This window comes from Chlamydotis macqueenii, chromosome 1 (assembly GCF_036417535.1).
Source record: "Chlamydotis macqueenii isolate bChlMac1 chromosome 1, bChlMac1.mat, whole genome shotgun sequence".
Classification (NCBI taxonomy): domain Eukaryota; kingdom Metazoa; phylum Chordata; class Aves; order Otidiformes; family Otididae; genus Chlamydotis; species Chlamydotis macqueenii.
In genome coordinates, this window is record NC_141556.1 from 63278878 (window position 1) to 63293110 (window position 14233).

At 46.8% G+C, this 14233-nt stretch overlaps 1 protein-coding gene across 1 annotated transcript; it reads right to left on the reverse strand.

Moving 5' to 3' along the window:
• Positions 1-4665: 4665 nt before the first annotated feature.
• Positions 4666-8250, reverse strand: TMEM213 (transmembrane protein 213). The gene is made up of 3 exons (XM_086746601.1): positions 8169-8250; positions 5932-6000; positions 4666-4835 (listed from the first exon to the last, which is right to left on the reverse strand). Exons 1-3 carry the CDS (start codon positions 8248-8250, stop codon positions 4666-4668), a joined length of 321 nt encoding a protein of 106 aa, XP_086602727.1.
• Between the last annotated feature and the right edge of the window lie 5983 nt (positions 8251-14233).

Consider the following 14233-nt stretch of genomic DNA (forward strand, 5'->3'; position numbering starts at 1 on the left):
GATGATATCTAAAAAGATGAGGAGTCATGCATCAAGTACCAATCCATTCAGTCTTGAATTAAGAATTTAAAAAATCACTAGTCAAATGTGATTGATATTATCTCCAGGCAAACTGAAGTAGTTCCTCTGGAATGTTGTGCATCTGCTAATGTTTTTCTCTTTTGGTATTAGAAATGCTGATCGGTTACCTCTGTTTGTCTATCCAAGACACTTGTAGACCAGCAGCTTTCCCATGTGCCATCTGCATCTCCTTTCTTTCCAGGCACTGCATACCTTCATGCCTGAAATTCAGGAAATATGGAGAACTGTTCTGGCTTGATCAGCAATGTTAGGGTCCAAACTCCTTTTTTTTTTTTTTTTAAGTCACTCTTCTTTTTATTCAGCCGTCCAGGTTTCAACCATTTTTTGTTTTCCTTTGTACTAAAGCGTATGAGTTGGAATAGATTTCTTCTCCATAGCATTCCAGTGAGGAACTCTTTGGTCCAAGGACATAGAATTTGACTGGACAATGTACTATAAATGACAAGAGCGTTAACATTTCCTTCATCATTCTGAGAGGGTAGTTTGCAGTTTAATAGGGGATACCAGCTATCATCTTATTTCTTACATGCTTTGATACGTATGAGAGTCTAAACTAGCTCAGTGCTACAGCATGATGTTGTATGTAGCAGTCTGAAGGGTCACCAAGGTTTAACACAGCTGCTGAAATGATTTATGCGTGCTGATAAATCGGGAATTATGTTTTGCTTCCAAGATTTCCTATGGGGACAAAAATGACAGGCTTCCTGAATTACAACAGAAAAAAAAAAAAACAAACAACAAAACAAGGCATATGTTGGATGTATGTGTAGCTCCCTTGAAGTCACAAGGACTTGGGCAGCGTTACACTGGTTGGAGATCTACTATTAGAGGTATTATAATGTCTTTGATATTATTAGGAACATGAAATAACACACAATATGAGTACGCCAGTCTATGACCTTGCTTGTAGACCACATTTGTAAGGCATTGTACTATAGAGTCACCTTTAATTTGTGCATCAAAACCAGACCACAGCCTTCTGCTCTGACTTGATTGGTCTTAAAATAGGGCTTATAACCCACAAGCTGGGCTGCTATGTGTTCCCTAGCTAAAATTATTCCAGGAAATCACAGAATCATAGAATATTTTGGGTGGGAAGGGACCTTCAAAGGTCATCTAGTCCAATCCCCCTGCAAGGATCAGGGACACCTCCAACCAGAGCTGGTTGCTCAGAGCCCCGCCCAACCTGGCCTTGAATGTTTCCAGGGATGGGGCATCCACCACCTCTCTGGGCAACCTGTTCTACCACTCTCAGTGTAAAAAAATTTTTCCTAATGTCTAATCTGAATATACCTTTCTCTGTTTTAAAACTGTTACCCCTTGTCCTATCATAACAGGCCCTACTGAAGAGTTTCTCCCCATCTTTCCTGTAGGCCCCCTTTAGGAACTGGAAGGCCGCTATGAGCTCTCCCCGGAGCCTGCTCTTCTCCAGGCTGAACAGCCCCAGCTCTCTCAGCCTGTCCTCATAGGAGAGGTGCTCCAGCCCTCTGATCGTATTCATGGCCTCCTCTGTACACGCTTCAACAGCAAACCACAGATAATCTTTAGATTACATTTATTGCAAATCAGGCATGTGTAATCCATTTCTGCATAGTCATTTTTATCTTTATATCGATTTCTCAAGACTTTTGAATGCAACTTTTTATTCTGCACTTTCTGTAACTATTGACAAGCCCCTGAAACACTGACAATTCCATTGGGGCCTCTTTTTTTTTCTCCTTTTTTTGCATGGCCCATTGCTTTGCATTGTAATTGTGGTTGCCCACCATGCCTAAGATCAGTACAACACATAGCATGTACCTCCGAGAGTCTCTTTAAAATAATATTTAAAATTTTTTTGGCACTATTTTGCATTGTAATAGATAAGATGTTTACATTGGTACCTTAGAGCTTTGGGGATGCTGCTGCTTTGTTTAGGGATCCCAAACACACTGGTAGTAGTAGTATGTTCATGAAATTCATTACATGACTACAGTTTTCTAAATGACCCAATCTACTTCATAAGAAGTCAGATGACTTGAAAAGAAGAAGCTATAGATCAAACTTGGCAACCTCAGATGTCAAAGTAGGTGATGCTGTAAGGAAACAAAACTGTTATGTTAGATCAGAGGTTTACAGGTCACTGGTCTAGAAAAAGTATACATTTCACAGCAGAAATAATCTGTAAGATATTCCATTTGTGTACGTGATTTTGTTGAGATTTGCGTGTCACCCTCGAACACGGGTATACAAAATCGTTGGGGGCATTATATGGTACAAAAACTATCGGTTTTTTACCTTTTTTCCCCAGTTCAGTTGAGCTGGAAATCCTCATCAGAAGCTGCGAGAAGCAGAACTTAAGATTTAAGTCTACTACATTCCTTGAAGGTGGCTGCACACAAGCAAACTATTTTGGAGAGTGTGAAAAACAAACAAGATGTGCTTTTAAAGGCAGGCTTTAAGAAGTCTCCCAGAATTGCCCAGTTCTTATGAAGCTAGTTTGTGGGTGTTGTGCTGGGCTATAGGACACCTAGAGCTTGCATCACATGCTTACAACCGTTCAGGCTGGAATAGGTTTTCTTCCATGGCTGACTGCACCCATGCACTTCTAGACTTAGCCAAGGAAATGTGAAAGCTATCAAACATATCCCCTCAAAGATGGAAAGCAGCGCCATATCCAGAAGACCCTTCTGTGTTCCCAACTAGAAGAACAATCTCAGTAAGACTGAAGAACTGTAGGAAGAGGTCTGCAAAAGGTAGACACTAAGGCAATACGTGGAGATTTTTTTTTACAGTATCTATCACATTGCTTTCAGACCAATGCACATTTTCCACTATTAAAACTAATAAATCAGGAAAAAAATTACATATGTAGCTATAAGATTTGTTGTCCATCAGTGATTGCCATGGTTATTAACTGTCAACTCTCCATTCTGTCAGTCAACACCAAGAGAAAGATGTAGAGTTCTTTGTTTCTGTAGTTTCTACATACGCACGTTGTAGGTTGGTTGTTTGTTTGTGGAAAGTAGTTGTTGGCTGGTCCAACATGGAGATTTGTCTTGTGAAAATTACTTTTGGTTTAATTGTTATATGTTGAAACAGTGAGATTTTTTTCTTAATTGAGCAATGTTTTGTGATTGTTTACTACTAGTAGTATGGCACATGTAAAAACAAAAAAAAATCCAAAACAACCAAACAAAATACACTTAAAAAGCCACAAAAGAATTAAGCCCTTCCCTTTCTTTCCTGATGCCAGAATCTCTGCTCAGCATTTCACTCCAGAAGACTTTTTGTTAAGTGATCCTAAGAACAGGGAAGGACAGCTTTTCTAAGTGTCTGACTTGTACCCGTTCCTGTTGATGGTGGACAGTTGACAAGGGACAGCTGCCCATCACTCTGAAATGTCCTGATTGAAGTGTGTTGTTGTGCCAGAATCAATTTGAAGAGTCTTAAACAGATTTGTGTCTTTTTTTAACTGGAAAAGTTATGCATTAATAAACTGAAGGGAATATTTAATAATTTTTAGTAGATACAGATCTCCAAGAGAGCTTTCTTTGGTTTAAGAGTAACTTCCTGTGATTCACTTGAGTTGGTCTCCAGCAGGTTTGCTAATTCTATGTATGTGTAGATAGGTTTAACACGTATTTGTTGTTTTAGTAATGGATAGAAATCAAGCTGGTGCAACTCGCCCAAACCAGACCGTTTGCATTAAGCCAAACCCTCCTGCGTGAATATTTTGTGTTAGAATCACGTTTCTAACAATCTGAGTTAGGTAATTCCTTGCCAATATAAACTTTATCAATATAAACCAGTCAGTGAGAATCTTTCCATCAATAGAAGTGTTTATTATAGTCTTGCATAAATAGGAGCAGTTTTGTGCATGAATTGGATATGCTGGTTGAAACCTGCTTGCCACGGCTCAGCTTGGCTTAGTTACGCGGGCAGATGCAAGCTGAATAAATACAACTGATGTTCAGTTCCTACAAAACAGTTCACATATTAACTGCTCTGGAAAAAACTAGTTTTCGTTTCAAACCAGCCCAAACAATCCTGAAGTTTCCATAACAGTTTTCACTGGTCTCAGGTAATAGACTAAAATACTGCAGTTTAGTGAGTGGAAGGACTCGGTATAATCAATGAGTTACATCTGCTTACTGATGTAACCTGGCCTGTAGCTTCATAATGGATCCAGTAACATTGATCCTCCAGAAAATAGCTGTATTTGCCCACTTTCTGTTTCAAAGTCAAAGGTTATGTATTGGGTTCTCTTAAGGGAATGTGCTATAGACTGATAACTGGTCCTTTGGCATCGCATTGCTGCTGGCACACTTAGAGCAAGCGTGAAGGGGCTGAGGGAAAAGGTTTTCTGTGCACTGTGGGACATACGTGGTGGTTTGCAGGGACGTGCCTGCTCCATACCTTGGCTGGCAGCCCTGACCTGCTGGGCAGGATGAAGCCCCAGTGGGTGCCCCGCTTAGATCTGGACTTTTTGGCTGAAGGTACGTTGCTTTTGTTTTTTGTTTCTTAGAAAGTGCTTGGAATGTTTAGTCGGTCTGTCTGCACCTCACTGCTCCCAGGTGCTGCTGCTTGCTGGCTTCCCCAGCTTCAAGTCACCAAATACTTGGGTTCATCAGGCCGGAGTTTCATGACCTTCTCCACACAGAGCAGGATGAGAGTCAGAAACCAGAGGCTCCAGCCGACGGCTGCTGCAATCCATCCGTAATCATCCATGCCCGTCGGGCAGCACACGGCTGCTTGCGTGCAGAAGTTCACGCCTGGTGGTGAAGAAATGAAGGGAGCTGATGGGAGACTGAGGACGTAACAGAAGATGTCCCTGCTTCTTGCAGGGGGGTTGGACTAGACGGACCTTTAAAGGTCCCTTCCAACCCAAACTATTCTATTATTCTATGATTTTCTTTGCAGATGAGACATACTTTTTCCTTCCTAAGGGCACAGTGAAGATGCGCAGCCCTGTATCTGCATCCTGGGTGATAACGTGGAAATATCAAAGTGACCCTGGAGGACTGTTGTATCTTGACCCCTTGGGTTGGAATAGAAGCTGAGCATGAAACTCAAGCACTCAGGAGAGCTGAGACAGCCAAAAGCACCTTGCAGCAACACACATTGCGTGTTGAGCTACATGAAGCTTGTCAGCTGTGAAAAGTGGCTGCCTCCTGAGCTTGCTGCCAGCCTCTTGCACTGTTCCAGGGAAGAGGCAAGCACAGGTGCTGCTCAGTTGCTCTCATTCACATCTGTCAGGCAGGACCATGTCACTGTGCATTGGCCTTCAGTGCACGCAATACAATTGTCGTGCGCTGTAGAGAGCAGCTCTTCCCACAAAAAGAGAGATGTGTTTCCTGTGTGCCTACCTAGAGGAGGGGGAGGGATGCCTGCCCCCCATACCCATGTCATGCTTTGAAGCAGCGTACCTCTGTTGGTACATGTACTGTATTTCAGGAAGTGCAGGGCTGTGGGGATGTTTGACATTTGGGATGGAGGATGACTCAGGAGGGCTGGTGGGATCTCAGGTTGCCTGGAACTGGCTATTTGGGGAAGACCTGGTGGGGTGGGGAAAAGAGGTGCTCCTGGGAGCCCACATTGTGCCTACAGGCAGTCAGTCTGGCAGGGAGCTTTAGGACACACAAACTGAAGTAGCTATGAATTACTCTGTTCAAAGCTATGACTGCATCTGAACGTACCTAAGATACACAGGGCATGCAAATGGAGGAGTCTTAGAAATGCATCCTAGAACTTTCACCCACAACGAAAGCCTTGACAACAGATAAATCCTTTTCCAGGACAGCCTCTCAGTCACCTGTATAGTCTCATCACCTGGCTTTATCTTGGTAGTAGTGATTTATGAAGACTTACTAAGACATGGTGCCTCGTATTCAGTTGTGAGCATGGAGCTTGTTGAAACATTGGAGACGTCTTCAACTGCTGCCAGAAGGAAAGCACAGGAGAAAAGGCAAGTTGGATTAGAAAAGCAATACTGGGCATCAGGCATGAAAATGTGAAAGCCATTGGTCTGTAGGATGGAAACAATTTGGAGAAAGTAAGTTCCCGCACCTAAATGTTGCTTTCGCACCTCACCACTGTCAACACAAGCTCTAGAGAGACCTGCTGTAGCACCAGCTGTAAGGAGCAGTTGAATTCCTGTGCCTCTACCAGAGTATGACCCTGCTGTGAACCATTCACTCAGAGCTCAAGTCCTTTCCCAAGCTACATGGGCAGAAAGAACAAGGACTGAAATGAGAACAAGGACTGAAATGAGAGAGAGCATTCAGTGGCAGGGGGGATTCCCCAGCCAGCAAGCTGTACCTCTACCTCCTTTTGCCCTTAGGAAAATCCTGGTGGCTCTCTGGGGTGCGGAGAAGCCTGGCTGAGCCAAGGGTTGAGCCCATCAGGGCAGAGCCTCAGCAGATCCACCGCAGCCCCAGGGGGAAGCTTCGGCTTTGCTGCTGTTCAGGTGCAGCTGTGTCTGAAACTCATTAACCAGCTCAGATTGGAAAATACATCCTACAGAAATGATAGCGAGATAGGAGCTACAGTGAAGATTTTGCCTCTTTATCCTGCTTGCTACCCAGAATCAGAGCACGTTTGCAGTCTGGCGCAGCTGGTCTCCAGGCCTCCAAATCTGCATGTGGTATCACAGACCAAAGCCTCCTTAGACCTTGGTACCCGCCTTGCCCCTCAGCTTGCAGGATCAGATGCCAGGACAGCTGCAGGACCGCCTGCGTGGGAGAAACGCAGGCTGCTGTGGTCCCTGTGCGTTAACACCAGCCTGTCCTGTGCTGCAGAAGGGAGTCAAAGAAATATCTCCTCCTGTGCTGCTGAGCAGCACAGTTAAAGTTCAGCCAGGTGAAGTATCCCACGCTCAGATACAGGAAAAACAGCCTGGAGAGGCTACAGGAGTAAGGGCTCCAGCTGCATGCAGATGGAGGGGCTCCAAGAGGCCGCTGGTCCACAGAGCAGGCAAAGGCTACAAGAGAACTATTTCCAGTCCAACCATCATTCTGAGCTGATGGTTTGGAGTGTGATGGAGAGACAAAATCAGTTCCACCTTGATTTCACTGAAGGCTTCAAAATAATGTCTTGTGTTTAGTTTCAGCTCAGGAAAACAAAACAGAGCAAGACCTTTTGACCAAATCTTTGCTTTGAGTTTGGTATTTTCCAAGTAACACTAAATAAACAGAGGTTGTCCTGCAGGAGCTGCTCCCCTTGGGATCACCTGCTGTTGCCCAACTTTGCATTTTAAGCTGGCTGACCATCAGCAAGACCAGAGCTTTTCTTATGGCCGCTGCCACGCTGGGAGCGGGTCCCTGGTCAGCCTGCTCCAGGGAAGGGTCTGAGTGCTCCCCATTCCTCTTTCTGACTCTGCTAGGACTTAATGAATGCCCTTGGCCAAGCCCATAATTTGTTTTCTGAGTTAATAAATACCTCATGGGAGCACTGGGAAAAATCATTAAAAATTGTGTATGTCCTGTGGAAGAAAGTGCTGCAGAATACAGAGCGCTGGTTCATGTTTACAGAGTTTGCAGCCCAAAGGACAGGTTGCCAAAGCTAACCCATCTTTAAACATCTGGCAGGTCTCAACCAGCGCTGATATACAAACGCGGGCAGCAGCCTGACGGGAACAGAGCAGCTCACAGGTCTCATTTACATTTTGTTTTTAGGCAACTTCTCCAATTAAGGGGGCACTGAAGCCAGATTTCCTGAAAAAAAAAAGCACCCCATAAGAGCTAAACTGGACTACAGTGAGCCTCTTGGGTGGTATTTGAAATTGCCTCAGCAAGGACAGGAAGGTGGAGGAACTGTGGTCCCCATCTCCTTGCCATTCAGTGGAGCAAGCTGCAGCTCGGCCACGTTTACAGTGGATCTGTAAATAGCTGGCAAAAGCACATCTCTTCAGAAAGATGCTGTGATCAATCACAAGTAATTCTCATTAGCATCAATCAATTCCAGCTCTTTACACTTTTTAGATGAGACAAGAGAGTCCACCTTGTTTTTAAAGAACAAATTACCATCAGTGGGCAATATATTTACGTATGGAGAGGAGTGCGGAGAAGGCAGGGTATAGAAACCGGAGCGTAAGAGAAGAGAAATACCTGCTGGGCAGGAATACCGGAGCACGGTGGTGAAGAAGAGCACAGCGAAGGCTGCCCGGGGCTTGGTGAAGAAGTGCTTCATGCTGGGGGTCCAGCTCCCGCCCAAACAGCTGCACAGATCAGCTAGCTGTCGCCGGCAGCTCTGGTTCAGTAAATCCTCATTAAGCTTGGAGCCGGTGTGCAGGGCAGGGGGTGGAGCAAAGGAGCTGCCAGGACACCTTGAACTTTCCTGCTACAACCAGGTGAGGAAAGAGAAGGGCTCCGACCAAAACAGCTCTGGCAGGAGGTGGATACCAGCACCAAGGCAGGTGGAGGGCCTCTGAAGGTCAAGCCTGAAGGTTTCTTCTCAGGATCTCCTGAGGCTGGAGGGAGGCCAGGCCTCTGGAGCCAGCCCTTCCCAACCGAGTCCCAAGCAGCTTCTGTCTTATGAGTCTCCCTTTGGTCCTGCAAAGATGGTCTAAAAGAGCTGGAAGGAAGCAGAGGATCAGGATTGAGAATTCATCTTCCTCTTTGGCTTAAGGACTTTTGTTGGGTTATGGGTTGGGATCAGTTCAAGCTTGGGGCCTCTCTGCGCAGGAGAAGCCGCTGCTGTTCTTGTTCTGTGAGCGCAGCTGTGTCATTGTCTCCATCACCCAGGTACAACGTGATGCTGAAAGAGCATTTATTTTTTTTTCTCCTCTTGTAGTAATGCCACCTCCTCCATGACACAGGCAAAGCCAAGAGCTGCTCTCTCCTGCCGGTACAGCTCTATCTGCAGACCGGGAGGGTTGCTGGTAAAATGGTACCAGCTGGAGGGCAAGATTTTCTTTTGCTATCCTGGCTGGAAAAGCCATGCTGTTGAAGTGCTGTGGTGTTGTCCTGGCCTGACAAGCGCCACATGTTGATGCAGTTCCTCAGGCTGTTGGCTCTGTTTGCTTCTGTCTTTTACCCACCGAGATGCCCTTGTTAAAGAAAACTTCAGGTGTTAAATTGGGCAGGACGGCACTGAGAGAGGCGGGCTCAGCAGGGAGCAGCTTGCTGATGCTCTTCAGCAGTGGCCGTTCATGGCTTTGGGTGCTCATGTGAGAATGAAGCTGTCTGAGGCCTGTTTGGGATGTGCAGCTGTCCCATGGGAGGCAAGGGGGACTGTGCCTGGGGTAGCAATCCTAGTAGGATGGACAGTATTTAATAATTTTCTCTTTTTTTCTGTCCGCATTACTGAAATCCACAGGGAGGGATGTAATAGGCTTCCCACGGGAACTGCAGTGATGTACTTACGACAAGGTGCTGCTATGCAAAACTGTGAGGTTTGTTTGATCTCCCTTTGATTAAGAAAAAGCTTGAGAACAAAACCCATGTAGACTCAGCCTTGCGTAGCATTTCCATGGGGTGAACCCGATTGTCCTCCCCACTGTCCACGCCCCACCACCAAAGCCACTCTGCTCCTTTCCAGCTGCCAGCACTTCCACGATGGAGCAGGACATGAGCAACCAGAGGTTCCCCCCAGAGAAAGGGCACACGGGTGAAGGCAGGCCAGCTGAAACGGGCACATTTACCCACCTTGGTTTTGTGTCAACATGCTGCTGGGGCTGGCAGAGTTAGGCTTGTGCTGGCTGGTTTGCAACAGTCATGTTCTGGTGCTGAGGGTGTGTGGCCCCGTCCTTCGGCTGTCACCTGAGAGGTGGCCCAAGGTGAGTCGTGCTCGACCAGCAGCTGGGCTGGGTGTGTGACCCCAGCGGCCATCACTCTTGGCCTCGGAAGACAGTGATGGCGAGAGAGATGCTGTAAAAATGCTCTGACTCCTCAGGGCTGTGTAAAGTTAGCCCACAGGATAATCTTCATCTCTGCCTCGTTTCAGTGGCTAAGTCCTTTTGTGCCCATTTTCTTTAATCTGTGTTTTTATCTGAGCTCTCTGTTGCATCAAAACTAAAACTCAGCTCTTTACTGGGGAGAGGCCCTCTGCTATCTTCCAGCTTCACCTGTCCCTCCTGAATTTCTCACCCCTGATTTCCCCTGAAAGTTGACCTGGCAGTTAATTTTGCAAAAATAGAGTTCAAAAATGTTCTGTGCAGCACAAAATGTTTGAGGGGAAATGGAAGGACAAATCTGCTCTGCTATTGTATGAATTATTCGATTTGTAATGAAATGTCTTTTGAATTTCAACCATTACCTAAATGCTTTTTGTCAGCTTGCAGGTAAATGTGCTCTTTTCTAAAGGATGCTGAAATGTTTTGCACAATTAAAATAATGTATTTCTTTTCCTTTCCAAAATGCTTTTCCTCTGTGGTTCAGAAAGGGCCTGCTCCAAAGCCTCCTGAAGCAGCGAACAGATTGCGCTTGGCTTCAGTGGTTTTTGGATCAGGTTGGAAATGGAGGCTTTGCTTGATAAGTTCAGACACAATGGGAGCCCTGTGAAATCATCTCCTGACACAGATTTGGATTTGTTTCATTTCTTCTGTGTAGCGCTTTCATATTTCAGTGCTGTGACTGCCCAAATAGCGATAAGACTCTCCAAAGCCTTCCCCGAGATGGGTTTCTACGCCTGCCATGAAGGGCTGTCTCCACGGGCCTGCCCTGGCACGCGAGGCATGACTGCAGCACCAGCAGAGACTGGGGCTTCCTTCCTCGAGCTTCCATTTCCACCCAGTTCTCAAGGCGGTACTCCATTTACTCTAAAATCAGGTGCTTGCCCAGCCCTCCCCTCGGAGACTCTTCCACTGTGCGTAGGGCTGCCAGTCAGCTTTTCCTGATCGTTATGAAGGAAGCAATGCCTACCGTTTGGTATATTTTGTGTCACAGAGAGCTCTTCACAGTTTAAGTCCTCTGATGACCAAGGTATTGCCCTTGACACATCACCACCAGGTGCGGCTCTCAAAGTTCTTAGCTTTGTCATGCATGTACACACTCACTCTGTTTATATATATATATTTATTTTCTGTTTACATAGGCAACATGTTTATATTTTTATTTCCAAATGAAAGCTGATTGCTGGTGCCATCCTGTTCCACCCCAGGATGACCAGCATGAGTAATTGAGCTGTAGGACGGTATTTAACTCAGGGCAAAACACACAACTCATGAGAGCACAGCAGAGCAGATGCACCATCTCTGGGTGTATCAGTGATAAGAGGACAAGTCCCTTTTTTCCTGTACACTTGAGGTTGGGTTACCTACAGCCCTACTCTTGTTTCAGTGTGCCTGAGGTGCTAGTCTGCTTAGCTGCTGCAATAGGAGGGAGCTTTGGTGAAAGCAAGCTCAAAAATGAACATCTCGTGTAGCCATGCAGAACTTTCTGCACGGTGGAGCCAAGCATGGAGTGATGATAGTTGAGATACTGATCCCAGGGCCACCTACAGCTGCGTGAAACTTCCTCATGCTGCTGAAAGTGAGGACAGCCTGCCTGGGGGGGTGGTTACATGTTTGGGACCCCTACCGAGCTCTGGGTGTCGGCACACTGACATTGGTGATTAGTTGTCGATTCCCAGTTGTTATTCACAAGGGCTCTGTGCAGCCTTTGAGGCCGTGGTGCTAAACACCAAGGAGGACACTGGGTGGTCTGTGCTGTTGGTGAGACCACGGGAGTGGATCTATCTCCTGTGCTTGCTTCGTATGCAGCAAAATCTCCAAGTGCAGCTCTAGAAATGGTGTCTGTTGGGGGAGCAGGTCTATCTGTCAGCGATCCACTGTCTTTCTGTTGCGGGATGAGCCCTCTCACAGGTGGCCTTTATAAAGCTTTAAAAAGCTTAAGGGCCTTTATAAAGCCCTCAAAAATGGCTTTAAAAGCGCAAAACCTTAAGCTGGTGAACCTGATGCCAATAATGTGTCCATCGAGGAGGACGTTGTTTTGTTTGGCATCTTCTTTGGTGTGAAAAATAGCCATCTAAGAAAAAGGTACCTGTGAACAGGGCACTTAATTTTTTAAAAACAGCAAATGGAGCAAAAAAATCAAAACCACAAAGGTTTTATTATTTAACTGAAAAAAGGAGAGAGGGGATCTGCTTTCTGTCACACAGAGGAAAGCAGCCCTAGCATTTCAAAAAACTCCACAAATGTGCTCTTTGTGTTTGCCAGTCCAGGCTGGGTTTGCTTTTAGACGAATGTCGAGCCTGTGGCCCTGCTGTGACCCCTCGCTGTCCCACAGGAGACCCCAGTGAGGGACCCTGAGCCTTCATCTCGCCGGGGCAGAGCTGCTGGTGCGGACAACGAGCCCACTGAGGGGGCTCCTTCAAACTGCACCTCATCCTCAGCTGTCATCATCTGATCTGTAATAATAAAATTATTATAAAATAATGTTCTTACTTCCACATGCCAGAGGCATGAAATAGGATATGCTTTCTGCTTCTCTTCTCCACCCAGGAAGGTGGGGAGGGAAGGGCAAGAGAGATGGATTTATCCCCACACTGTCTTCACTCACTCCTCAGCCAGGGGGATGAGCAACCGGCACAGGACGGCTTGCTTTGGTGATGAAGTGTGTGTTGGGGGGCCTCTTCTGCTCCCCCTGCCCTGACAGCTTGCTGGGGAGTAGTTGATAGTAACTATGAAGCTGAATAAGAGCAACGTAGGCTAATAGTTGTGCAAAACTGTGCTTCTGCACGTTCCTGAGTGGTGGATGTGCTGCCTTCGCATGAGATGAGCGGCTGACGGCAATGGCTTGGCTTTAACCTTACAGAAAGAAGTTCCCATTTCCCAGCAGAAAGTGCTGAATTTCATCAGCCTTTGTTCTCTTTCCTTGGTAGCACCGATGGAGAAAGCAGAGCTGGCCAGTGCCGGCGGCTGGGGCAGGAGGAGCACAATGCAGCCAAAGCAGGCGGGAGGCCCGGGAGCCCTGTGGCCAGCTCAGCTGAGCAAAATGACAGTCTTAGACCCACCTGCTAAAACTGCCTTATGATTTTTAATACCTCCTTTTTGAGTTGTGCAGCTTTAGGCTGCTGGTTTTGTTGGGTTTTTTTTTGGAAAGTGGTGGGAGCCCACTCACACTGGCTGACTTTGCAAAGCAGAACCACTTTTCATTGCTTTTGAACAGAAATCCTCCATGCTGGGAAACCCTCTGCTGTTATTCACCACCATTCCCTTGGACAAGCCATACCCTTCGGCTTGTTGAGTCAGGGTGACCGGGTGCCTCCGAAAAAACCGGGTCTGAGAAAGCGTTACTTGAAGGGGTACTTTACAATTTATACATAGCCATGCGTTTTCATTAGCTCGTGTTTTGAGATAAAACTTCTTATGGGTGCTAGATTTAACAGTGATCCAGCCATATTTACCAGGATTTACTCCTCCGACTTCAGTGGGAGCTGAGCCATTGGTTTTAGGAGGGGCCGAATATCTCTCTGGAGCCCTTGCTTTAGCAGCTGAAGGGAGAATAAGTATATAAAGCCACTTTTTCCCTCTGCATTTGTTATTTCGAGGGGTGAGAAACAAGTTCCCCTGCCTCTGCATTGCCCCCAGGCCAGCACAGCTCTGCTGACTGAGCCCCTGCCCTCCCAGCCCTCTCTCAGCTGCGTAGCTCTGCCAGTCCGTCCCCGGGCTGCGGGAAAATCATTAATCTCCCATTGTTTCTCTGTCCTTTCCTGGGCTGCCTTCGGTGAGACAAAGCCAGCACGAAACAGCGCAGAAGTTTTCCCCCTCCCTGGTGACTGATCCTCCATCCAGGGCTTGTAAATGAGTTTTTATGGGTTTATAGCTCTCCGGGTACAGCAGGTTTCAAAGGCTCTGGCTCATTTTTGGGCGGCTGGGGTGGTGTCAGCCAGCATGCCCCGTCTGTTATTAGTCTCAACAAACCGTGTGCTGCCTCAACACGGCTCGCGCTTGTCGCAGACCTGATGCCGAGGTTGTGACCGAGCCGGAAAGCACTGGGTCCAGACCACCCGAGGGTTGTTTCAGGACAGAAAGCGTTTCCTTTCTCTGGTTCAGACCAGCTCTGACCTTAAAAGAAAAAGGTTTGCTGTGCCCCGTGCGAGACAGGACAGTTGGCTGGGGCGCTTCGCTCGCTGGCCGCCCTCCTCGCCCAGCTGGGTGCCTCCAGCCATGCCGAAACACAACCCTGCTGTCATCGTCTGACGGGACTGCGGGCCAGCTGAGGGGAGAGGG